The sequence below is a fragment of the Hesperophylax consimilis genome, chromosome 20 (assembly GCF_061612785.1).
Source record: "Hesperophylax consimilis isolate HC1 chromosome 20, BYU_Hcon_1.0, whole genome shotgun sequence".
NCBI classification, from domain to species: domain Eukaryota; kingdom Metazoa; phylum Arthropoda; class Insecta; order Trichoptera; family Limnephilidae; genus Hesperophylax; species Hesperophylax consimilis.
In genome coordinates, this window is record NC_142855.1 from 14,545,976 (window position 1) to 14,573,356 (window position 27,381).

Consider the following 27,381-nt stretch of genomic DNA (forward strand, 5'->3'; position numbering starts at 1 on the left):
AGATTTGATCAAAAATTAGACGTCGTGTTTGGAGGGAGTTAAAATTATGAAATTTAATGGATTCGGTATAATTTGAGAAGTGTAAGTTTAGTTTATAATTTATGTGTTTAAAAAAAATTTTTTGAATTCTTTCTATTCTTTCGAAATGGGCTTGGTTTAAACAAAACATAATTAAAAGAAATATCTACTAGTATATAAATAGTTGAATGAATACTAGGTTTGTATAAAACCTGACATAAATCGAGGTATGAGTTATTTATGATAATGAATAGTAATTGATATAAAGTAAATATGTATGTTCAGTTATAATTTGTGGATGTTCATGCATAAATATTTAATTTTTTCCGATCATTTTATAAATAACTTAATTTGCCACATTATACAGTAAAATCATAACCGAAAATGGGTTCATAAGTAGGAGATTTTGAACTTTAAGCAGGCATTAAACTTTTTTTTTCTGTGCTTATAAAGAGACTTATATAAAAAAACACTCGATTATTTCAAAGGCCAAGATGTATTCTACTCGCAGTATTTAATAAAAGCATCTGAAACATTTCTAGGTGACCAAATTTTCAAACCAAAAACACATGTTTTTGTATTACTACGTAGTGCATCGCCAAACGTTATGTTTTTTAAACATTTTAATACGTTGAGCGGATCAAAATTACAATTCCACACGCCTTTAGCAAGTGATATAAAGTCATGAAACGAAAACTAAGTTTAACACTAACCAAATTTAACACTAATTAATAAAGTACGGAAAATAATTTACTCACCACTTCTCAGTATTTTCACAAAACCCAAGCAGTATAATGGACCCAAATAATTCATAGCAATAAAGTCATTAGTAAATAATTAAAAACTCATAACCATTTACTGAAGGGAAAACATAGATTGGTTTAACCACCATTAGATCATGGCATCGGTTTAACCAGTAATAAATCAATGTATGCACCTTCAAAATTTACATTTGAAATAGTATAAATACGTCGTCTCAATGTGGACTAACCACAGTTTGAAAATGGCCTTGTAAGCCGAAACAGCTGTCACAATAATAAAAAACTAAAACACTTGCAGAACTTAATAATAATATTATCAAATTTAATCTAAATTAAATTTATAAAAAAAATTAAATGGAGTTCTACGAATTAAACACAAAAACAATAAATAAATAAATAGATTAGGTTTATATATTAGTTTTTATCATCGCTTTTAATGATTTTATATCACTTTTTAAAGGCGCGTTGAATTGTCATTGTGTTAAGTTATCATGGAACGTTTATAAAATTAAATATTTCTCGTTAAAGTCGTTTTAAACTCTATTAGTGCTGCTGGTGGGAAGGGAGTTGGCATAGTCCAATATGGGGTTCTTCCTCCCCCGTGAGAAGAGGCGGAGAATGGGTTTGAGGAGACAAGTAATAATCTCCACAAAAGAGATGACGCTTACACCAAGACACAGAGCGCTGACTCCTCCAAAGGAACCTGGAAAATAAGACATGTTTTAGCGACTGTGAGGTATAACCTAACCTAACAACTGTACAGAGCAACAAAAACCCAACCATTAATCAGTTGAAACTGACTTAATTTATTTACTAGATGTACCCCGCCACGCTTTGCATTGGCTCGGTCTGCTGTGCAGATACAGAATCAATAGCGCGTATTGCATTTACGTCCAACAGATGGCGCTGTTTTTTAAAACAAAAAAGCATGTTTGTCCAACAGATGGTGCTGTTTTTCAATATATCTATATAATATAAGTGTATAAAAGCACTAGTAACTGTTGCTTCAGCCTCATTTTCGAAAAAGTAAAGTCCAATGACTCCGCCGGACCATAAACCGCACCAAACAGTCACACGTTGAGGATAGAGAGGCTTTTCAACAATAACTCTTGGGTTTTCCGAGCCCCAGATGCGACAATTTTGCTTGTTGACGAAGCCACCGAGGTGGAAATGGGCCTCATCACTCAAGATGATTTGCATTTAATTCACTCAAGTAAATTTTAATAATTTCAATGCGTTGTTAAAGCGTGTATTGTTCCATTTTTATTAATGACGTAGTTTTTACTTGTCAAATGTCAAAAAATGACAGCTTCAAAAGTAACATCTACCGAAATAGCGGGCTATTCAAAATAACACCTCTTATTGGAAAACCCTGTAGATGAATAATTTCAGAATAGCATTCAAGCCGTGTCAATGCCAATCCCCAGTCAAACCAAAAAAAAGTTACGTTTGAATGTGAATTTATCTTAACGGTTAAGTTTTAATGTATTTTCTACAATTATTTGTCAGATACTTACCAATGAGATCTTCGAATGTGAAAATGAGGTCTTTGTGCATGATTACTTTCGGCATCTGTAGCGACAATCGCACAGAGGCGCGCCTATCGAAGATTGATCTGTACGAAGAATTCCTGTAAAGTTACATTGACAGAATTAAAGTCAGAATCTTAACGACGTAAGTGAAGAAGTCTTGTAAAATAATATTCAGCGCGCGGTCTGGCGTAATGGACGGACTTACGGTCGACTATGCCCTGGCAGGCCTAGAAAATTGATCTTTCAGTGGGGTTTATTTTAATTATTTCTGATGAACGAATTACAAATATCTCAAATATTTCTAGAGTGATCCCTCAGACAACTTACCGCTCAGAAAATTTAAATCTGATGCCTCTCGTTAATTTTAAAGTTGAAAAACGTTTTATAAAATTTTAAAACCGTTTTTCATAAAATATTTTCATGGTAAGGTAGTGTTTTTATTAATCTTAAATATAAACAACTTTAATACGTAGATATCGGTCTAAAAAAAGTTTATGTTATCGTTACGAATTCTATGGAATTAATTAAAATGTGAGCCTCGAGCAAACCCCCTTTATTAGGGTCTTATGTCGCCTCAAGTTCTGTAATGTATAACATTGACAGAATTTTTTTTTTGTGCATTACAGATTGACGTAATCCTGTTACAAAGAATTCAATATACAAAGTTTTAAATGAAACATTGTACAATAACCGATATTTTACAGTTCTTGCCTAAAATGACTTTTGAAATCTTCAAGGCCAATGTTGAAAATGTCAAGAGACCTAGAGGTATCATTTAGCAGCACCATACCTCTTGTCATGCTATGCTGGGCCCTAAAGTCCGTTCTTCCGTGTGGAATACAGAGCAAGTCATGGCGTCGACACTGACGGTAGTTGTTCGGTACAAACAGGTGGGTCCTATGAGTACTTTTTGTTAATGGGTACGATGAGTACAGGTACCGAGAAATACCTGGTAAAAATACCGGTGACAAAATACTCAAAAGTATTTAATACCGACCTGAGGATTGATTCAGAATACATAATTCTAATGCACTCTCATAAATTCTGCACACAAATTTTCTACGTGAGCTTGATTCCCCCATTTATTATTCGAGATCCATGGGGGGGGGTTGTTAGAGAATTTCTGTAAAACATAATTCCCCACAAAATATTTGAAATCCATGGAGGAGGGGGGTTGTTATCGGAAAATATCATCATGATACCTTCACAAATACCCAACAAAAATACCCGTCGAAAATACCTATCAAAAATACACACTAAAAATACCCATCAAAAATACCTACCAAAAATACCTGGTAAAAGTAATAAAAGTAAATATTTAGTCCCGGTATAAAATACTTATGAGTTATGAGTATTTTGGAGATCTGTCACAAGTACAAAGTATCGCAAGGAAATACCCGGTACTTTTACTGGGTACGATAAATACGCCTCACCTCTAATTCCAAGAGGTATGGGCTGTCAATGTAATAATTCATGATTTTAAAAGCTGCTACTTGAAAGGTCCCACTTCTCCTAGATTGGAGACTTTCGTAGTGCGTTTTGGAGAGCAAATCTATGTGATTCATAAATCGTGGGTATTCACCATGCGTTCTCATATAAAGATATCTTAGAATTTTTTTTAATTGTTCCTAATAATTCTATGTATTTTTGCTGGTACCCAGACAGCAGAAGCGTATTCTAATTTAGATCGTATAAGGCAGTTGAATATCGATGTCATTGCTTCGGGCTTGAAGAATTGTTTGCTTATTCTTATCACAAATCCAAGAAGTTTTTTATTTATTTTTTTTTTTTATTTAGGAAACAAACAGTCATTTATACATTTAACATAAGCAGCAATTATTTACAATATTAGACCAATAATGTTCCATTAATTCTAGTCGTTGATTCAATATTTGCACCTATACAATATGTTTATAAATGACAAAGAATTATAAAGAATAAAAATTATAAGGAATTACAAAATGTTATAAAAACAATTCGAGATTATTAAATATATCTTTTTTTTATTGGTGCCCTTTTTTACTCAATTAAAGTACGCTCTAGCGTGTTTAAATCGCACTTTATGGAACGCGCGTTTTTTAAAGTTACCATGGCAACATCAACAAATCAACAAAATGTGAAGTCAATGTCAACTTTTAACTATAAATCTGACAGGATTTATAGTTAAAATAATAAAATAACAAGATAATATCACAATATCTTGTTGTCACATCACGAATTCATTAATAGTTCTTATTTCCAAATTTTTAATAATAATATCAATATTTATGTTTTCAAAGTGTACCAATAAAAAAAATAGCGTAAAGTATTCGTGGATAACTGGTCTTTAAAACACTTGCTTTATTTCGAGCACTCGGCTACGCCGTCGTGCTCGAAAAATCGCGCGTAAAGACCTGTTTATCCACTTATACTTTAATATACTATTCTCCACAACGTATAAATGTTATTTATTACATTGAACAACTTATTCGTGTTATTGATTTATGATTTTTTTGTTTTATTTTATTGATTGGTGAAATTAAAAATTTTCTAACATATGTAACCATGAGTTTTTTTTTCCATTTTTCTATTCAAAATAAGCAGAAAAATGTCGGAATTCATCTGTGGTAAATATTTGCAAATTATCTTCAGTGTTCTCTGGTTATTCATTTATTCAAATTACTTGTTCCGTTTATAAAGTAATTCAAATTTCAAGTCATTTTGGGTATTTCCGTCTCAGAATTACAATTGAGAAAATTAGCTGTAAAAGTTCATTTTATTGGCAAGATGAACTTTGCCCTCAGGAAACATTTTTTTGCTTCAAGGAATTTTTATTTTGAAATTAGTTTTTAGTGAGTGGTTTATTTATGCAATGATACAAACGCTTGAAAACAGCAAATCTACCACTTCCTCCTGATTAAGAGTTTTTATGGTTTCCCTAAATACAACAGGCGAATACGGAGGAATCCGTAAGAAAAGGCCATACATACAACACAAACATACATCTATGTAATATATGGCCGCGGTTGGCTACTGTTGCTGATGCTTGGGCTGATGATGATGCAAACACATGCAATTTCAATTTGGTTTTTAGGAAAACAATTTTTTCCCTACCGAGAAAATACAGGGTTTTCCAATAAGAGGTGTTATTTTGATATTCAATCGTAAAAGATCAATGTTTTCGTTGCTTGTGTGGCACGTAGCGTCGTCTTGTTGAAATCGAACGTTGTCCAGATCAATACCATCCAATTCCGGCCATAAAAATCATTAATCATCTCTCGATAGCGATCCATTCACCGTAACTGTTGCTCCAGCCTCATTTTCGAAAAAGTAAGGTCCAATGACTCCGTCACACGTTGAGGTTAGAGAGGCTTTTCAACAATAACTCTTGGGTTTTCCGAGCCCCAGATGCGACAATTTTGCTTGTTTTTCGAAGCCACCGAGGTGGAAATTGGCCTCATCACTCAAGATGATTTTTCGATGGAATTCTAATAATTAATAATAGTGAGTTTTAATAAATTCAATGCGTTTTTGAAGCGTGTATCGTTCAATTTTTATTAATGGCGTAGTTTTTACTTGTCAAATGTCTAAAAATGACAGCTTCAAAAGTAACATCTACCGAAATAGCGGGCTATTCAAAATAACACTTCTTATTGGAAAACCCTTACAAACCTGTACAAGGCCTCAACGTCTATAATTGCCTTAACATTAACTTTAATTTCAATCAATTTAAATGATTCACCACTTCGTGGAAAATACGAATCTAGAAAATGAGACGAATCGAGCTGATTGAAGACTCCAATTGATTCGGATTGATCGATCGAAATTTTGGGAACAATGGCCGATAGTATTATCTTCGTGTATGATGATAAATTATTATTAATTTAATTTCCTGCATTTATCCTAATAAAGCAGCGATAAGCTGTATCAAATTAGATTTCTGGGTACTGCATTACACAATGTCTTACTTAAGATCAGCAAGTCGTCCTGATAATTTAAAATTTAAATTATGATAAAAATTTATTTTAATTTTTTTAATTTTTAAAATCAAATGGGCTACTTGCACAAATAATAAATTGACGATCAGTTAACGTATATTTCAAACTAGCTGAAGTCTTTGCTATGCCATGCATAAAACCTTGTCTTATAAACATTAGTTTATCAATAAAAAATAATAATATTTGACAAGTCGAAATATTTCACCAACAAATGTGGATATAATATGTCTCGACGCCATCTAGTGGGAAATTTAGCACTAACAAAGCCTTTCCTACAAAAATAAAGTTGGTTTTTTACAGGTGAAAAAAAAAATAATAAGCAGTAATTGCTTATTTGGCGGGTTGGAAATAAGCCGAAATAGCTCAGTGGTTCAGAGCACCTGACCGAACATCAGAATGTACGGGTTCAATTCCCGTCGGCGGCATTTATTTTTACTCCGGAGATATTTTCAATTTGTATTGATATTTCAGGCGACTAATTATTGCATATAATAATTTGTAAGTTTTCTCTTATTTTGTGTGCAAAATTACATCAGGAAGTATCAAATTTTTGTTTAAAGAGTGGGAAAAGGGTATGAGGAAGCTTTTTTTTTTAAATTTCATATACACAAGGGTAAGTGTGCAAAAATTTCATCAATCTCGAAATAAAACTGTAGATTTGTGTGAAATTCAAATTCAAGCCGCCCGCCCGGTTATCCCCCGACACTCCTTTACAAAATATGGATAACTGAAGTCCTTGGCGCACGTTGTCTTCATCCCATCGAACCAATGGGACATCGTGAAGTTTTACGATATGTTAAATTAACACATTTGTGATTGAAAATACTTGAGGATTATCTTGATGTAATTTGAACGTAATTTTTACATGTCGTGGGTCAAACTTGAATCTATTTGAAATGTTGATAGTTTTTTAGACGATTTCGATAGAATCATTAATATTGTTTATTTTAAATGTAAAACATATTTGGTTTTTTATTTCACAATTTTTTAATGCCAAATAATAATAAACTAACACAAAAAAATACCAAATAGTTTTCTCATAAACAGGCCATGTCCGTAAAAACACCTTTTCGCGTCCTTTTCGAAATCAGATAATGAGCTTCCTTTGTTTTGAAGGGCAAGAGTGTAAAATTACATCAATCTCGGAATAAAACTGTAGATTTGTATAAAAATTAAACCCAAGCCGTACGCCCGCAGGTTGCCACAGATATTATGAATAGAGGATTATATATATTATAGATATTATGAATAGAGGATTATTTTATCCATATATTTTTTTTTTTTTTTAATTATATTTTCCAAGCCACAGCCATAAAAATAATTGAAAGTCGATGCGACTCCAAGTTTTAAAAGTGGGAAATTTATTAGTTCAAGAAATTTATTATATAATTAATAATTGAATTTATAAAATGAAAAGATTTTTTTAAATTTTATATTAATGTCGTCGAATATTCAAACACTTGAAATGGATTTACCCTCCCCAATATCTTCAACATTAATTATCTGTAACCTCACAACGCATATACCCCAATTGGGTGTGCTATAGTCCTACTGGCTCCTGACAGACTGAAGCAGTTGGCAATTATGTGCGGTTTTTGCGTGAAAAAATATATTTTAAAAAATTCTTTAGCCAATTAAAAATAATGCAAGTAGCTCAAACGTTTATCTATGCAAATATCTGAATTTATTGTTAGATTATTGTTTACTTGACCATACATGTTTTGTTCGTAAATAAATTGGTCCATATTTTAAATATTGTGCTAAAATACGTACTAATTTTTATGCCGATACAAGTAGTTCCCTATTAGACAGGTAATTTTATTTTCTAAAATTCATTTATTAGCTAAAGCAACAATTTATTAACAATTATTTTTTAAATTAACATGTTTAAGTTTAAGGTAAATTTAAAATTTAAATTTAAATAAAATTACAATTAATATTAGATGACGATAAGTGTATTTGATTTTGTGTATGTGTTTTGTGCTGGTGTATGTCGGAATTAAAGACTGGTTTAGTGTTAGTGTGTGAGGAGTGTTGAATTATTTGTAGAATGTCAGTTTTGTTGTAATACTTTGGCAGAATCGTAAAAGGAAGTATTTTTGTCTGTGAGTATATATTTTTGACATGTGTATCCCATGGTATATGATATAATATTCCTTATATTATTTTTCTTGTATTTCAGATGTTTGTTTTGTGGTAATGGTGCCCCAGATAGTAACTAGATAAATACATCACTTCTTCTCTAAAGTCGGAGGAAATCTAGCTAAAACCATTGACTATAACCATCCTAAAAATACTACAATTACATCTGCACAAACTTACCCAAATGTTTTTGAAAAATTTGAAAAAAACACACAAGTAGAAATAGAAAAAAATAATAATGAACTTACGATCCGCAAGGACTGGTTTCGATCATATCACAGTTAATATATTAAAATAATTATTATCGAAATCAATTACACACATCATTAATTAAAGCATCCAACGAGGAATTTTCCCAAAAAATACAATAATAACCCCGATATTTAAATCAGGGATTACAACCGACATCTCAAACTACCGTCCTATATCTATTATATCAAACATATAAAAATATTTAAAATATTTCAAAAAGTCATTAAATCACAACTAACTAATCAAATCACATCAAATAAAATAATCAACGATAACCAATTCGGTTTCAGAGAAAAATTAGGCACCCAACATGCAATTGCGAAAATGACCTCAACAATTTATAATTTTATTGACTCGTGAAATAAATTTTTAAGGATATTCATCGACTTACGAAAAGCTTTTGACAGTGCCACAGAAAACTAAATAAAAAATTAGAACATATTGTTGCAATTTAATTTTAATTTGCAAAATTAGAACATATTATTGCAATTGTCAGAATATTGTTTACAAGAGTAATGAATAATAATTTTCAAATTTATTGTTGAAAGGTTTTTGTCCGTTAGTGTAAATATTATGTAGTAAGTTTTGTCCGAGTTTAAGGATAGGTAATTGTCATCCAACCATTGATTTTACCTGTTTATTTCTACATTTGCGCTTCGATGTAGTTTTTTCCAGTTTTTTTGTGTGATCAAGACTGTATCGTTGGCGAAAAATATTATTTCCCAGTTTTCGGGATCGATAGCATTTCATTTATATAAATGATAAATAATATTAGACCTAGGACTGTTCCTTGAGGGATTCCAAATTCTGAAAGTGTGGGTTCACTTAATACATTACTAATTTTTACATGTAGGTGTCGTTTAGATAGATAACTTATTGAACCCGTAATACCTAAATGCTAGATTTCCCACATAATAAAGTTGGTTGTTTACAGGTGAAAAAATATAGTAAGCGGTAATTGTTGATTGAAGTACTAGTACATATTGAATAATTTGGCGTGTTGGAAATAAGCCGACATAGCTCAGTGGTTCAGAGCACCTGACCGGACATCAGAGGGTTCGGGTTAAATTCCCGTTGACGGCATTTATTTTTACTCGGGAGATATTTTCAATTTGTATTGATATTTCAGGAGACTAATTATTGCTTATAATTATTTGTTATCCTTTGTGCAATGCGTAAAACCTTGTCTTTTTTGAATAGTTTTCTGTGGCACTTTCAAAAGCTTTTCGTAAGTCGATGAATATACTTAAAAATTTATTTCACGAGTCAATATCATTATAAATTGTTGAGGTCATTTTCGAAATTGCATGTTGGGTGCCGAATTTTTCTCTGAAACCGAATTGGTTATCATTTATTTATTTATTTATTTATTGCATCTCACTATACATAACACTTTTTTTTTCACATAAAAATCAACCTCACTAGGACTAAGCCTGTATCGAGGTTAACAATTTACATTAGAGTGAAGCAAACATAAGAGTATCACAAACATGAAGTAATTTTACAAATACACAAAATATTTCAAAATTAAAGAAAAAATGAGTATTAGATGTGTTACCAGATGGGTAATTTGACAGTATATTGTAACAATATTTGAACCATAACTAATCATTATTCAAAATAAGAAGCAAAGTAGATAATAAAGACAGATAGGGTGACATTCGGTTTTTAGTAAATGGGACTTATATAAAATCTTATAATTTAAGAAAGGACAAGGATGAAAAAATATTAAGACAATCGTCTGTCAATACATAAACCTTAAGTAACTTTTTAAATTTAACTAAGGAATTGGTAGACTTAATATGATTTGGAAGAATATTAAACATAAGTGGTGCCTGATATAAATAATTTCTTTGACCAAAAGAAGTTTTAGTATGTACCGCCACAAAGTTCAATGTAGAGCTAATTCTAGTTGTACGCATTTGTTGTGTTCTTTCAGCAAATTTAATATTGATAAAAAATCGACAAAGTATTTGTGTGATATATAGCTGTTTTATGCACATAACATTACATTCCTTATAAAGTAGGTTGGATGGATAACAGAATTTTTTTTTGTACATCACTTTAAGGATCAATTTTTGAGTAATATTTAGTGGTTCAACATTGGACTTTAGACATGATCCCCAGCATACTATGTTATAAGAAAGTCGAGATTGGACTAAGGCAAAATAGACAGTTTTTAATTTCTCTTTGTCCAATATGTGTCGAAGTTCTTTAAAAATAAATGTAAGTCTCCTGATATTCTTTGTTAACATATCGATATGATCATTCCATCTTAAAAATTTATCAATCTTTACACCTAGATACATGATACAATCTACACTTTCCAAGGGGTGGCAATTACAATTACAATTTAGCAGACAATTATGTATAATTAGATTATGAGTGTCAGAAGGCTGACTTTTTGATGATATACTAAATGTCACATATTTAGTTTTTATTGTATTCAAAGTTAAGATGTTATTGTTCAGCCAACTCTTTACTGCTCTTAATCCTAAGTCACATTTGTTAAAAGCATCTCTCCAGGTTTTACCCTCAAATATTAAAGCAGTATCGTCTGCGAAACTAACAATGTTACCTGGAATAAATAAATTACACAAATCATTAATGTAGATTAAAAACAATATTGGTCCAAGCACACTACCTTGCGGAACCCCAAAAGAGATTGGTTTGCTATTGCTTAAATGATTATTTATCTCTACTTGTTGCGTTCTATCACTTAGATAGGATGTGAACCAGCCTAGTGCTGTACTATGAATGCCAAGAGAAGATAATTTTTTGAGGAGTAATCCATGGGACACCGTATCAAATGCCTTTGATAGATCTAAGAACACAGCCAAAGCTTTGTTTCCATAGTCTAACGCACTAGTGACTTTGGACAATACCCTCAACACTGCATCACTTGTTCCTATATTCTCTCTGAAACCAAACTGATTGCTAGAGAGTATATCATATGTTTCTAAGAATGATACCAATCTCGACTTAGCCAATCTCTCTATTACTTTTGAAAGAGTATTGAGTAAGGATATAGGTCTGTAATTATTGACATCTAGACGATCTTCACCTTTAAAAAGGGGAATTACTTTAGCTTTCTTACAATGAGAAGGGAACATCCCGCTCTCGAAGCTAATATTTACAAGGTGAGATATGGGACCAGCTAATTCGGATACATGCATTTTATACACCAAAACACTTAAAGAATCAATACCGCACGAGAAAGACATTTTTAAATCATTTATCACTTTTGTGACTTCAGAAATGCTAGTTGGTTTAAAATAAAAATTGTCCCCTGTAACGTGAAGTTCAGATTTAAAATCATTCACAAGACACATCTCACTAGTTTTATTAGCACTACACAAATTATTAGCGAAGCTTGGACCAATGTCACTGAAGAAATTATTTACATGATTAGTAACTTTATTTGGACTCTCTTCCATTGAAGTAATAATATTATTAATTTTCAATTTTTTTATGGTAGTTTGTTGCTTTTGTAGGTTGATAGCCTCCTTTATAATCTTCCACTGTTGTTTAATGTTACCATTGACTTCATCCAATTTTCTTCTGTAGTATGCTTGTTTTGTTGTTCGTATTATCTTTGTACACCAATTCCGATATCTTTTATAGTATTCCAACAGTTCTTTGTTATAGATTTCTCTTCTACATTTATTGTGCAATTTATCACGTGTTCTGAGGCATTTGATTATTCCAACATTTATCCATGGTTTTAGATATTTTCTGTAATGTTTCTCAATTTGTACTGACGTACAACTTTGCACATGAGTTTTCAAACATTTAATGAAATTATCTGTTGCCAGATTGACGTCGTTCGTTGATAGTACTGTATCCCAGGATTCCTCCTTTAATTTGGTCTTCAAAAGGTTGTTGTCAACAATAAGTTTTGGTTTTCCATGACTATTTGAAATATTTTTAAGAGTTAAGCTCATAAACTTCATCAAAATTGGAAAATGGTCCGTTATGCCAGTAGTAAAAGCTGCTCCCTGTGGTTTTAATTTTGATTTCGCCATAATATGATCAATGCAACTTGATTTGTTAGGAGTTACTCTTGTTGGTGAATTTATTATGGGCTTGATACCATGAAATGCTAGAAGTGATAGATATTTTTGTGTTTTTATGTTCTTCAAATCTAGAGTATCAATATTTAAGTCCCCACATAATATAATCTCCTTATATTGCAAGGATACAGAATCAAGCAATTCATCCAATGAATCGAGAAAGTTATCTATATTAATCTGAGATGGAGATCGATATATAGCTATTAAACATATTGTATTGGAAAATTGTATTTTTAAGCAGTTGGCATTGGGGAGAGAAATTTCCTCAACAGTTACCTGAATGTTTTGCTTTATATAGATAGCTACTCCATCATTTTGCAAATAGTTCATCTTTGTTTTGTAGACTACATACTCGGGAATGATAGGCATATTAATCAAACTGCCCAGCCAAGCTTCTGTGAAGACTAGTACTTCTAGACGATGATTAATGCAATCAAGCATAGAAACAGTTTCATCAAAATTTTTGCTTAAACTTCTAATATTCATGCACAATAAAGAAAATTTTGAATCCCTCAAAAATTTTTTGCAAGAATGTGAATCTTCTAATGTTATGTTAGATTCATTATTGTCAGCCAAATCAATTATGTTGTAAATATCATCCATTTCTTTTTTTTTAAATAATAGTGACAGTCTCTGGAGTGATGATTAAGACAATTGATTCAAGTCATCCGCGTGTTTAATGATTAGAACTCTTGAGGATTGTTCCGGGTTCTTTTTCACACAAATTTTATTATTACGAAACCATACAAATTGAAACTTAGCTTCTTTAGCTTTTTGTTTGGTTTTCCAAAGAAGGTTTTTTGAATAAGAGGATAAAACTTCACCAATGAATACGTTACAGTCCTTCAATTGCTTTATTTTTTTGCGTGCATTAAGAAATTCAGATTGGGACTTTTCATCTTTGAAAATAACGATCATCCTCTGAGCTCCAGGTTTATTGGTAGATTTATCAGGATATTGAGCAACTTTATTGATTCTGCCTGGTTCAATCATCATTGATTATTTTATTTGATGTGACTCAATTAGTAAGTTGTGTTTTACGAATTTTTCAAATATTTTAGCTGTGTTTGATATAACAGATATGGGACGGTAGTTTGAGATGTCGGTTGTAATTCCTGATTTGAATATCGGGGTTATTATTGTATTTTTATATATTTTTTTGGAAAAATTCCTCGTTGGATGCTTTTATTAATGATGTATGTAATTGGTTTCGATAATAATTGTCTCATTTGTTTTAATATATTAACTGTGATGTGATCGAAACCAGTCCTTGCGGATACTCGTGTGCTTTTTTCAAATTTTTCAAAAACATTTGGGCAAGTTTGTGCGAATGTAATTGTAGTATTTTTAGGATGGTTATAGTCAATGGTTTTAGCTAGATTTCCTCCGACTTTAGCGAAGTAGTGATATATTTATCTAGTTAGTATCTGGGGCACCATTACCACAAAACAAACATCTGAAATACAAGAAAAATAATAGTAATAATATAAGGAATATATATACCATCTGATACACATGTCAAAGATATATACTCACAGACACAGATACTTCCTTTTACGATTCTGCCAAAGTATTACATAACAACTGCCATTCTACAAATAATTCAACATTCCTCACATACTAACACTAAACCAGTCTTTAATTCCGACACACACCAGCACAAAACACATACACATAATCAAATACACTTATCGTCATCTACTTACGTGACTAAATTGTAACTGGAATTAACTCCTTATAATACATCGCATTTAAGCAATACAACGCATTACCTAGTAACCTAGAACTTCCAGGAACGAACAAAAAAACATATTATGCAAAAGCTCTTTCCTCAGCAGTTTTATTAATGAGTGACATTCATTATTTAGAACTCTAAAAGAACTTCTGTGTTTATTCCTTTTGATGTATATGTGAAACATTTTCCACCTTACTGTATCAAGTCTCACTGGGAATAATATATTATAAATGAGTCTAGTTTTTGCACTGTTAATTCGTGGTGGAATTCCATTGTAATAGAATTAAAATTAAAAAACTTTTTCACTTTGTTCCACTTATTTATTATTACCAGGACCGGTTTCATCCTACTACGGACATTTTCAGACTGGTCTGAAAATGTCCGTAGTAGGATGAAACCGGTCCTGGTAATAATAAATAAGTGGAACAAAGTGAAAAAGTTTTTTAATTTTAATATTATAAATATTACTGTATCACTAAAATAAATAAATAAAATTGAAATTGAATTTTTTTTAAATAATTTTTTGGGTGATTGAAACTTAAATTGTATTGTTTCAGCTAGCGCTAATGGCTAGTTTCTTCTCTTCACGAGCGCACACTGCGAATGAGAAAATTCCACTGCTACTTCGATATAAACATAAACTGTCCAAGTGTCCGGGCATCTCACCGTCCAGCCACCGAGTGTCCAGCCACGGCGCACCATGCTACACCTGGACGAGAAGTTGTGGAACGATGCGGAGACAAAAGGTAAATGGACGCTTCTTGCTAACACACGTCCTTTTTCCAGGGAAAACAGAAAAGAGATGGAACCATTTCCCAGTCTTCTGGATTTTGTGAATTTTGCGAATTTAACCTACTACGGAGATAAGGACTTAAAACTTCCAGAAGGTTGGAAGCTGTTGGCATCAGCTGACGGAAAGGGAGGATATCATGGACTAGCTTTCTGCAACGAATTCCAGCAGCAAGTTGTCATCGCTCATCGCGGAACACACTCCTTCCATTCCTGGTCGACAGATATCTTCGGCGTTTTTCTCAACTTGATGACCCCTCACATATGTTCAGCGGTCACGTTTACCGAACTGATCAGATATCAAATTTTAAACGCCAACGAAGAGGAGGGCATTTGCTACAATTTATCCATTACCGGCCACTCGCTGGGGGGATGGCTAGGACAGATCACTGCGATGACTGTCAAATATCTTACACGCATTGAATATGAAAGAAATTCATTGAACGAGATGAAATTCAAGATGCTAGACAAGGGAGACCTCAAGAAAGGCCTGCATGCGCACACTGTACTCTTCGACAGCCCTGGAGCCGATGACGTCCTGATTAAAATCAATAGAAATTACCTTCCTCAGCCAGACGGCTTTGTGCACTTAGATCAACTAGACATCAAGAACTACATTATTGCTCCAAATCCCGTGAACTTGGTTAATTACCACCACGGTGAAATCTTTCAACTCACGACGACCGATGAAGAGTTAAATAGAGTTTTGTCGAACCTTGGTAATAAAATTATCGCAAGCCACGCACTGAACAACTTTATAGACGTGTTTAAAAATAACAAAGGCATGGAACGACAAGCAAGCTTGGTGATTAACTTGCCCAAAACCTCTATGGTAGTTAAAAAAATCTTCAAACCAAATAAATCTCCAGCCATCAGCACACTCACAGACCCAGCCGAGAGCAATTTACCTATTCGTAGTGAAAACAACGATGAGAATTCTGCCCGGCTGAGCGTTTTCTCCAGAGCCGAACTAAAATTTATACAGATTTGCAATTTCAACAAAGATAGGCAGCTGACAGAAATAAAAACTTTTCTAAAAGTCAATGAGATGGAGGATATTTACTGTTATTTGACTGATTTCGAAATTAGTGAAAACATTATAACGTGCAAAACGAAAGATATCTTGAACAACTTGATCAAGTACGTAAAATTGATGTTCAGGTGGTACTCCGTCGAGTTAAATGCGGCAATCGCAAAAGAGGCTCAGAAAGACTATACCCTTTTGCTCCGCATCTTCAGCGAGACCTTTCTCGGTTCCTTGCTCAGCATCATGGATTGCGCTGACACCCTCAACCTGCAGGACTTCCTGGACTCAAGTCAAGATCGTGTTTTGCTAATTGACACTGAAAACACTAAATTTGAGTCTTCTAGGATAAATAATCTCCTAAGTCACTTGAACATATCTTCGAGTGATTACTCAGATAAAACATTCTTAAATTGGAATGATGTGAAAGAAATAGAAGAGAACTTCAAAATTACCGAATTGAAATTTCCAAATCTGCTGGTCTTTGATTTGGCAGAAGAAACTGTAAACCACGGCAGTATGAACCACGAACTTGTGAAAAAAATCTTGACGAATTTGGAAAAAAACGAATGCAACAAACTTGTGGTCTTATCCCAAAACATAAGCGGATTAAAAGACTCATTTCAAAGCAATCCACATATTTCCGTGATAGCAGTTGCTCGCAAACATTTCGGATTAAAGGACCTCACTCAAACCTCAAGAGAAGAACTCTTGAATAGAGAAGTCATAGCGTTTAGAGACGATAAAAGGGTTAGCTTGAATAAGATGCTTGGAACGGTGGACCTGGGTGAAGATTTAAGATTTAATCAGACCTATTGTCAAGTTCCTCGCTACCGAGCGCAATTATTCATTTGATATTAAAAACACTCTCCCGGCACTCACCGACATAGACGCGTTGAACTCAAAGGTTAATACTGAAATAAGCCTGGAATCTTTGGTCGCTAATATTTCACGGATATTATTTGAGGTCAAGCAGCACCCAGAACTCCCTCCAGCGCTCTTTGTGCTGAGTGGCCTGAAGAATTTAGGACCTCGCCGAAGGGCTGCGTTCAACGACAGTTTAAAAGAATTTAAAAATTACATCATTAGAGTGAAAGAAGTTGATGGTTCGCGATTCTTCAAGCAAGTGTGTTTGCATAATTCTACTTGCATCGTTTACTGGATCGAAGCAACAACCAAAAGACTCTGTCTAAGACAACTGTACAATAAAAATTTCTACGTCGAAAACCGACTTTACAATCGAGTGGTCGTCGATCATATAAAACTCATCAAGTCGAAAACTCCGGATACTTCAATAGTTTTCCAGAACAGTAAGGAAGATCTCATAAATGTTTTGAAATTATACACAGATTTGCAAAAAAAACTTTTCAAACATGATAATTTCTACTTTAAGAGACCAGTGGTGGAAATACACAAATACGAAAACAAGCATTTTCTCAAGCTGGATGGAGAGCAGCTCGTTTGGGAACACTCGAAGGGATCACTCGATAGCATTCGTCCGTTCTTATCTTTGGACTTCCAAAACCCAAAGCGCGAGAAAGACTTGGGGATCCCAGCCAAGGTTCGCATCATAGCTGACCAACCCGGTGCAGGTAAGTCTTCTTGTCTTACCAAGACTACCCATGACCTCACGGGAGAGGCATGGGTCCTCAGAGTTGACCTCAAGCAGTTTGAAAACTCCCACTTACTTCGAGAAGAGGACGATATCAACCATGACGTGGTCACCGACTTCTTATTACTAGCCGATTCATATAAAAGAACTAATTTCCGTTTTAAGTTGACGCGTAATCTATTAAAATACTGCCTCAACACCGAGAAAGCCATGTTGGTTTACGTTTTAGTGGACGGATTCGACGAAATGAAGGAAGACAGTTATAAAACCGAAGTCAAGCGGTTCTTGAAGTACTTGAGCAACTCGACCACAGCCAGAATAACGGTCACCACGCGATTTTATGATAAAGTAATGCTGGAGAATGAGCTGTCAGTACACGCTATAGAATTTGAGAAATTCAGTGTTCAGGAACAGGTACATTTTTTGGTTGTGTTTTGGGATACGCACTTGAAACTGCAGCTGGACACATACGGAGAAGCGGAGAAGAATAGGCTGGAGCGTTACGCCAAGCGGCTGCAGTCATCAGTAACACAGATCTTCAGTGTGGATAAGTCTGCCAAAAAAGAATTTACCGACAAGTTTACAGGCACGCCACTCCAGATGATAATGATGGCAAGTGGTTTCTTAGAAGATGCCAAAACTTTCGTTCAACCCAAAGAACCCGACGAAAAACATTCGGATCTGGAAAATATCTATAAATTTTATAAAAAAATTGTAAGCGTAAAATACGACATTTACTTGGAGAACAAGACTATTCTGATCTCCGACATAACTACGTTCATGAAAAGCATCATCAAAAGGGGTGTGACTGAAAAACATTACTTAATTAAGATCAAGTACAACAGTCAATTACAACAGTCATAATATTTTTGCTCTGCGTTAAAATAATTACTAAGTGACAAAACACAAAAACCGGAAAGTTAACGATAGTGATTGCAGTTTGTGACACCAAGGACTAAAATCTATAAACTTCATATTAGTGATTTACCGTACCTACGGAGTGTAATCAACAAAAACAAAAAATATAATTTAATATCACTAAGGTGTAACGCAGGTAGTAATTAAATTTACTTATAAAATGCATTGCAATATTTGCCCGGATCCAGTTATAACAGAAGAGTCAATTTTTGTGTGCTCTGCGTGCAAAGGATCATTTCATTTCGCCTGTGGAGGAATAACAGAGTACAGTTACCGTAGGCTCACTCAGGAACGACGTGCGCTACTGAAATGCAAACAGTGCAAACATTCGAAGACAGCAGTTGCGGCCACTTCTAGCACAGCGGAGACAATTAGCGGTAACGAACCTTTGGAGCCAGGTAGAAAAATGAACAATAAAGGACCGACGATCACCGCTCAGGCCCAAACAAACTTAGAAGATCTGCAAGGGTTAGTCATGGATATGACATCCAATCTCGAAAGGAAACAAAATGACATCATGGAACAAAACATTAAAATTTTAGAAAGCATTCAATTCATGAGCTCGCAATACGAGGACTTCCTAGCCAGGATCCGTGAAATTGAATCAAGGAACGAGGTACTTACAAAAAAGAACATCGATTTGGAAGCCAGGGTTAATGTACTGGAGGACCGTCTTGAATTCCAAGAGAGAGCTCTAATGGCCAACAACTTAGAAATCAGAGGAATCCCGGAAAATAAAGGAGAAATATTACAAGACGTCATCTTTAACATATGCCAAAAAACTAAGTCCAACATCCAAATCAAAGACATAGACGCTATTCATCGAGGAGCAAAAAAAATAAATAACAAATATCCGAGAGAAATAATAATCAAACTCAAATCGAATATGGCCAAGGAACAACTGTTAGCGGATGTGAAAACATTTAACAAAAACAACCCGAATTTGGAAGACAAATTAAATACCTCTAACATTGGTATTGCTGGACCGACTTCTAGAATCTACGTTTCCGAGCAGCTGACATTTCGGGGCAAGCAACTATTTTGGAAGGCTAGACAAGAAGCGAAAGGGAAGGGGTACCGGTTCACGTGGACACGTGCGGGCCAGATTTATGTTAGACGCGATACAGGTTCTAATGCAATATGCATATCTGATGAAAGCAAGCTTGCAGCGATGTAATACAACGGAAAGAATCAAAATTTCGAGGTATGTACCGTCTCGCTCGTTGGCAGGTATATGCAACAAAGCGTTAACTCGGCGATACAACGAAGCTATCAGTCCCCAATGTACTATCTACCAAGATGTAAAACGATTAGCGTTAATTAATTACTTCACTAATAAATTGTACGAACACACCCCATCCCGCCCATTTAAACTTATTATTTTGTTACCATCAACATATAATAAATTGCTATCACGACGTTTCAGCGACTTTAAACATTCTGCATTATTTTATCAAATGACTGTCAACTTATTTCCATACTCATCTATCTATGCAACTACATTGGGAATAGTCTTTAATTTTAATAACATATTATTTGAACGCTGCTTGATATTCTTCAGTCAACTAACTTTTAATTATGTTTGATTTACCTTGTGATACTAGTAACCATTCAGATATATTCTGTACCTCGAATATTATTGATAGCTTGAATAAGTTAAAAAACTATGATTGGGGCTCCTACAGTCTAAAGATTATACATCAGAATATTAGGAGCATATCTAAACTTGACGATTTCCTAATTTTCCTAGATCAATTCAATAACGCATTCGATGTAATAATCTTATCGGAATGCTGGATAAATAAAGAATACACCTCAAAATTAATTAATAATTACTCAGAATATCACACTAGCATAAATTTAAATAAATCAAGTGGAATTGTAATTTACATCAAAGATGGTCTACAAACTCAAGTCGATGAAATATCACTACCACAAGCAAACTGTATGAAAATCGTATTGAACAATAACTTATGTATTTTCGCAATCTACAGATCACCCTCTTTCCAAAATATTGACACTTTTTTGAATTCCCTACAATCAATCATCAACAACTCAAAACAATTAGAACGGCAAATAATTTTAGGCGATTTAAATATTAACACGATTCCTGAGTACCATCGTCAATCCGATGATTATCTGTGTCTGTTAACGGAAAATGGGTTCATGCAAACAATTAACAGCCCTACTCGAGAACAGGGTTCAAGTAAATCTTGTCTTGACCACATTAACGTTAAAAAAATTAAACATTGCGACTCATTTGTTATTCACACCACAATTTCTGACCACTACACTACAGCTCTCTGCCTTAAAAATAAGCCTCCCACCGCAGCCAAAATTAAATCACCGCAGCCAAAATTAAATACAAACCTCGAATAAACTACCTTAACCTACTTGAGGACTTAAATTCAGAAAAATGGGAAAACGTTCTAAACCAAAGAGATACTGACTCAGCAATGACGGAATTCATCACCAAGTTACATGATTATATATCCAAACACACTAGTAAGAAACTCATATCCAATAAACAATTAAAACTTACACCATGGATCACCCCAGGCCTTGTCAAATCAATTCATAGAAGGAACCAACTACACAAAAAGGCGAAAAGTAGCCCAGAGAATAATATATTACAAACTCGCTATAAAAAGTATAGGAACTTGTGTAAAAAATTAATCATTTCAACTAAAGAAAACTATTTTAAAAACATTATTTACGAAAATAACTTTACACCAAAAAGGCTATGGGAAGCATTTCGCAATATTACTAAAACCAAAATCAATAAATCATCTGAAATTAAATCACTGCACATTGATAACACTATCACGTCAGACCTAAAAAAGATAGTAAATTTTGCAAATAACTATTTTACGTCAGTGGGAACCACTCTGGCACAAAAAATTCTCGATAAAATCAACACAACTGAAACTGATCTCGCTAAGGAAACAGGCCGTAATCCCGAGCATAAAATAGATAACATTCGAACTACGACACACGAAGTGATGAAAACTATTGACGAACTTAAGTCATCCAATGCGTGTGGCCCAGATAAGATCTCTACAAACCTGTTAAAAATTATAAAACCAGCCATAGTATCACCCATAACGTTCATTTGTAATCTAAGTTTTAACTCTGGAAAATTCCCCAACCATTTAAAACAATCAATCATTATTCTACACCACAAAAATGGGGATAAATTACAGATCAACAACTACCGACCTATTTCTTTGATCAACTCTGTGTCTAAAATTATAGAGAAAATTGTTAAGAATCGGCTCACCCTATACCTAGAAAACAAAAACATTCTTTCCAATAATCAATACGGTTTCCGTCCTGGTTTAGGCACTGAAAATGCTATTGCTAAATTGACAAACATTATCTCTAATAACATAGATAGAGGTACAAAATGCATTGCGCTCTTCCTGGATTTAGCTAAAGCATTCGACACTATCTCTCATAAAATTCTGTTAAAAAAACTACAGCGCATTGGTATACAAGGACAGCTCTTCAATCTGTTGTGTAGCTATTTAGATAACAGGAGCCAAAGAGTGCTTATCAACGACACTATAAGCGATTCAGCTAATATTAAATTCGGTGTACCCCAAGGAAGTACTTTAGGACCACTTTTATTTAATATATATATTAATGATCTATGTAACAGTTCCTTTGCTGACCACATCATCACCTTTGCTGACGACACAGTTTTATTATTTGAAGGCAAAAGCTGGAATGCTGTTCACAGTAAAGCAGAAGTAGGTTTAAATAAGGTTAAACAATGGTTAGACAACAATCTCCTCACTCTTAACTTAGATAAAACCAAATTCCTCCGTTTCAGTGCAACACAAGCAGGAAAACCAAAAGAAATACACAACATCCTTGTACACCATTGTAATGACCAAACCACTTGTAATTGCTTAAACTTAGAATGTGTCGATAGCATAAAATATCTTGGAATCATGATAGATAAATCTCTGAGATGGGACGAACATATAGTCTCAACTTCCATAAAGATCAGAAAACTTACTCATCTATTCATGTCTGTTAGAAATATTCTTCGCGTAAAAGATCTGAAACAAATGTACCATGCATTGTGTAACTCTTTGCTAGAATATGCATCCTTGGGATGGGGCGGCTGTTCCAAAACAATAATGGACCCTCTCGCAAAAGCACAAAAATCACTTCTAAGGGTCATCCTTAAGAAACCCTTCAGGTATCCCAGTGATTTATTATTTGGAGAGATGCGAGTTCTTGATGTACGGCAACTATACATAAGAAAAATAATTTTACACACACAAAAACACCGACACCAATATCCATCCATTGATCATCTCCACAACACCCGCCATGCAGGGAGGAATCCAGTGGTTCCACCTACTATAAACACATCACATGCCCAAAGACAATACTCCTACTTAGGGCCTAAATTGTTCAACATCATACCCGATACATGGAAACTGAAAAGTGCAAGCACTTTACGGAAATGGGTTAGCAATTGGCTTCTAGACATGGGGAGAGTCAAGAGCGAACATATGCTAACGCAATCTCACATACCTAATATGTACTAAAAAGTCTAAGTTATGCAAAAAAAAAAAAATATATATATATATGTATGTAAGTATATATATGTATGTATATGTGTGTGTGTGTGTGTATATGTATGTGTGTGTGTGTTACATGTGCACACACATATATGTGTGTGTGTATGTACACACACACATGTGTGTGTGTGTATATGTATATATATGTATATGTATATATATATATATATATATATATATATATATATATATATATATATTTTGCTCTGTTTTTTATTATCCTTGTGATATAACGAGTGTTCTTTGATTCTTGTAAACTAACGACTAGCCATTTCAAATATAAATTTTGAAATTCCCTTGAAATGCTCTATACAAATACATTGGATATTCATATGTCATAATTTTATACTGGTTTATAAATGTGTTTTTCTCTATAACTTACTTATGGTACTTACTAAAAATTAAATAGTCATAAATACAATGTGAACTAATATGTCATATATTGATTTAAAAATGTGGAAACTCTATTATGCAATTGTTAATAATAATTGTGTAATTTCTAAAATGCAATTGTTATGTTCTACAAAAAGACCTGAAAAGAATTTCAAAATTGTGATCGTCTTCTGAATGCAATTATCGATGTAATTAAATGTAGTAATTCTTTGAAAAAAAAAAAAGGACTTAACTCCTTATCTAAAATATTAAAATCCACAGTTCCGAACCCCTGCAACTACAGGAAGGTAGCGAGAGGTACCTAATGTACATAGGTACTCGACTCGTACCACAGCGCTTCGGCAGTTTGGCACTGTATGAGTGGTTTGGTATATTTATGGGCACTGTGATTAAACGTACTCGTGTTGTTGAGGTTATTATTGCAATTTTGGAAACATATGATCACCTTACTTATTTTTTATTTTCTCTTTGTTGTATATATTTTTAAATTATGTATGTATTCTTTCTCATCTTAAATATTTGATAGAACATATTATCTCACTGTACCTTTTTACTATTTCCTTGTTAAAAATATTATGAACTGAATATACAATTTGGCTGTCCTGAAACGGGTATCATTCCCAGTTGGACAGACAAAGGATCATTTTGAAATGTATTGTAATATATATGTACATCTATGAATAAATAAAAATAAAATAAATGAATAAATAAATTAGCTTCCAAACCCTCGAGCCCAAATTTGCAGAAAAGCACTTGAACCCCACCACTCCCAAGGTTGACTTGGAGGGAATGGACAGGTATGGGCTGGTGGTATTAAGTGATGGAAAGAACGTAGATTTCATTCATGCCTCCTTCTCCTATTACTTTTGCGCTGATTTTCTCTGGCGTTGGCTGAGTGGCAATTACTGGAAATATAAAAATTTACACAATATTTTGAAACCATTTGCATCAATTTTTTTGTTAAAATCAGACCACCAACAAGTAAGGATTTTCCTTGACGCCCAACTCCAACAAAGTCCCTTGAAGAACGACTCACTCAAGAAGACTTCTGATAGAATTGTTTGGCTTTGGCATCGTAATTGTGCACTTCTTCTCAATGATAAGAACCAAACTCCTTTACACGTTGCAGCAGAAGAAGGAAATTCCCAAATTGTCAAACTACTACTTGGCCAAATCGACACAGAAAATCAGACCAATACGACCAACAAAAAGAAGACCAAAGAAAAGACCAGCAAAATTAAACCAAGTGAACGAAGATTCATTTCCTTAATCGCATCGCGAGATGCAGCAGGCGAAACAGCTTTAAATATTGCACTGAGGAAAGGCTTCAAACATATTTTCACGCAGATCATGCGCAGTGTAGAAGATTGTTCCTACGATTTGAAAGTGAAACTGCTAGTAAACGTGATATTTCAGGGGAAAAGTTTTGATTTAAAATGTTACAAAGACATCAGCGATGCCTGTCTCAATGAATCGGTGACTTCCATGCAAACAGCAGAAGTGCTACTCAGAGTGAAAGCACTAGCAGAAAAAGTGGAAAAATTCGTGAAAGCTGTCAGGAATAACAATGAAAAGGTGGTTACGAAGATCTTTAAAGACATGCCAAATGATGATGAACGTTATTTTTTACCACTTGCGGTAGACAGTCGTGGAGATACCGCAATAAACCTCGCCGCGAGGCGTGGAGATTTTGACATGCTAAAATCGTTTATTAACAAAGATATCTTGAGACAAAAATCTAAAAGCAAAATGACTCCGATGCATCAAGAGTTCATAGACTCAAAAGATATAAAGAATAGAACTCCCCTGCACCGATCCGCTGAAGGTGGACATATGGAGCTTGTAAAGATGTTAATTGGAAGACGAGTGAGGTCAAGGATCAACTCTGAGGACGATAAACGAATGACTCCTCTGTCCTATGCATTGCAAGGGAAGTCTGATGATGTGGTCAGCCTTCTGCTAAGGCGGACGGCCAACATGAAGTCCCCATACAAACAGAATTGGCCGAGCGGGAAGAAACTCTTCAGGGCCGTCATCTTTGTAATTTGTATCATTTTTTTATTATTTTCTTTAGTTTTCTTGGAGAGATAGAAAGTTCTATTATAATAATTTAAACTAACAAAACTAATTTACAATACATCAAACAAATTACACGAAATCAACAATTTGGTTAATAGCCCACCGTAGATATAGATATATATTTTTTGTTTTGACGTAAATGTTTGCAAATTTTAACAATATATCAAATCAAAAATTTGGTTTTTAAAACTTTTATAATGTGCTGTTTGGGATAAAACAATTCTGTTTATTTTTTTAGCGACAAAACGAAAACTTAATTTATAAAAATATTTGACTTAATTTTTCTAACCAATTGCCAGTAAATACTTTATTAAATATTATAAAAATGTAAAAGTTCTACATATTTAAAAACTTTTCAATAATAATCCTAGATATATAAAGATGCAAAAATGTGTCATTTTGAATACATGTAGGATAACGAAAGATTTTTTAAATATTTATGTTGAGGGATCAGTAGGATTTATAGGCCCTGTTAGAAGTTTTACCGAGCCGAACCCTCTGATATGAAAATATCTGGAGTCGGTGAATTATTTTCCCATTTGATCTCTGGTGAGTTGACGTGTTGTTCTTGTATTGTTTTGTATTTATTATGCTTATATAATGCACTTGCATAATGTTGATTGACTAGATGATCATTTGTGGAAAAGTGTGTGGAAGGGTTTAGTTTTTCCCATGGGGAAGATTTAACCCGGACATAAAATCGGAAAATGTAGTGTGTTTGTTTTTCTATTCTTACTCAGTTTATTTTTTCAATAAATTAATGCAAACATATTAAAAAATATTTATATTTTATTTTAAATACATAAACGACTATACTGCCTTTTATAAATAAACATATAATAGAGTGCAAAGTAAGAAAAATAATATTATTACGTTACAGTAGTTTTAAACTTAAAAATAACATACAATTATTTTGTGTATCACAACCAAAAATAACAAAAAAAAGAACAATGAGAAATATCATAATTTCATTTCAACATGTCCATATTGCGTATATAAAGTTACATTATGGAAAAATAATTTTTGAGTGCATGTTTATATTGCGCTAATTTTTAGAAATAAATGTCACCGATGTTGGCATGTTCATTTCCCAAAATGTGTAATCGACTGATTGGTGAGTAATAACGTGATAATGTATGTGTGTTATTATAGTAGAACGGTAGAGTCAGTCTATTGTTAGCGCGACCAGGGCAATGAAATCGTATTAGTTCTATTAAATCAGGGGTATCCAGGACCGAGTGAATTATTTTATATAATATTAATATCACAGATTTTTCTGCGATCTGATAAATTTACGAGATTAGTCCAGTTTAATAACATATTATAGTCCACGGATTCTCTTGGAATAGCTAATTTAAAATTAATATGCCTAAGGAATCTATGCTGGACTTTTTCAATCGCTTGAATATGGATATTGTAATGTGGAGCCCAAATCGCAGAGTTATATTCCAAAATGCTTCTCATTAGCGTTATGTAAG

General features: G+C 33.6%; 1 protein-coding gene across 1 annotated transcript in view; it reads right to left on the minus strand.

Annotated features, from left to right (window-relative positions):
• Positions 1 to 310: 310 nt before the first annotated feature.
• The window catches only part of LOC149414150 (pickpocket protein 11-like), a 45,849-nt gene continuing 18,778 nt past the window's right edge, over positions 311 to 27,381 (minus strand). Inside the window, exons 7-8 of the mRNA XM_089644111.1 lie at positions 2,297 to 2,409; positions 311 to 1,482 (exon numbers count right to left, since the gene is read on the minus strand). Coding sequence (XP_089500237.1) covers positions 1,313 to 1,482; positions 2,297 to 2,409 — 283 coding nt within the window. The 3' untranslated portion in view covers positions 311 to 1,312. The remainder of the gene's footprint in view (positions 1,483 to 2,296; positions 2,410 to 27,381) is intronic.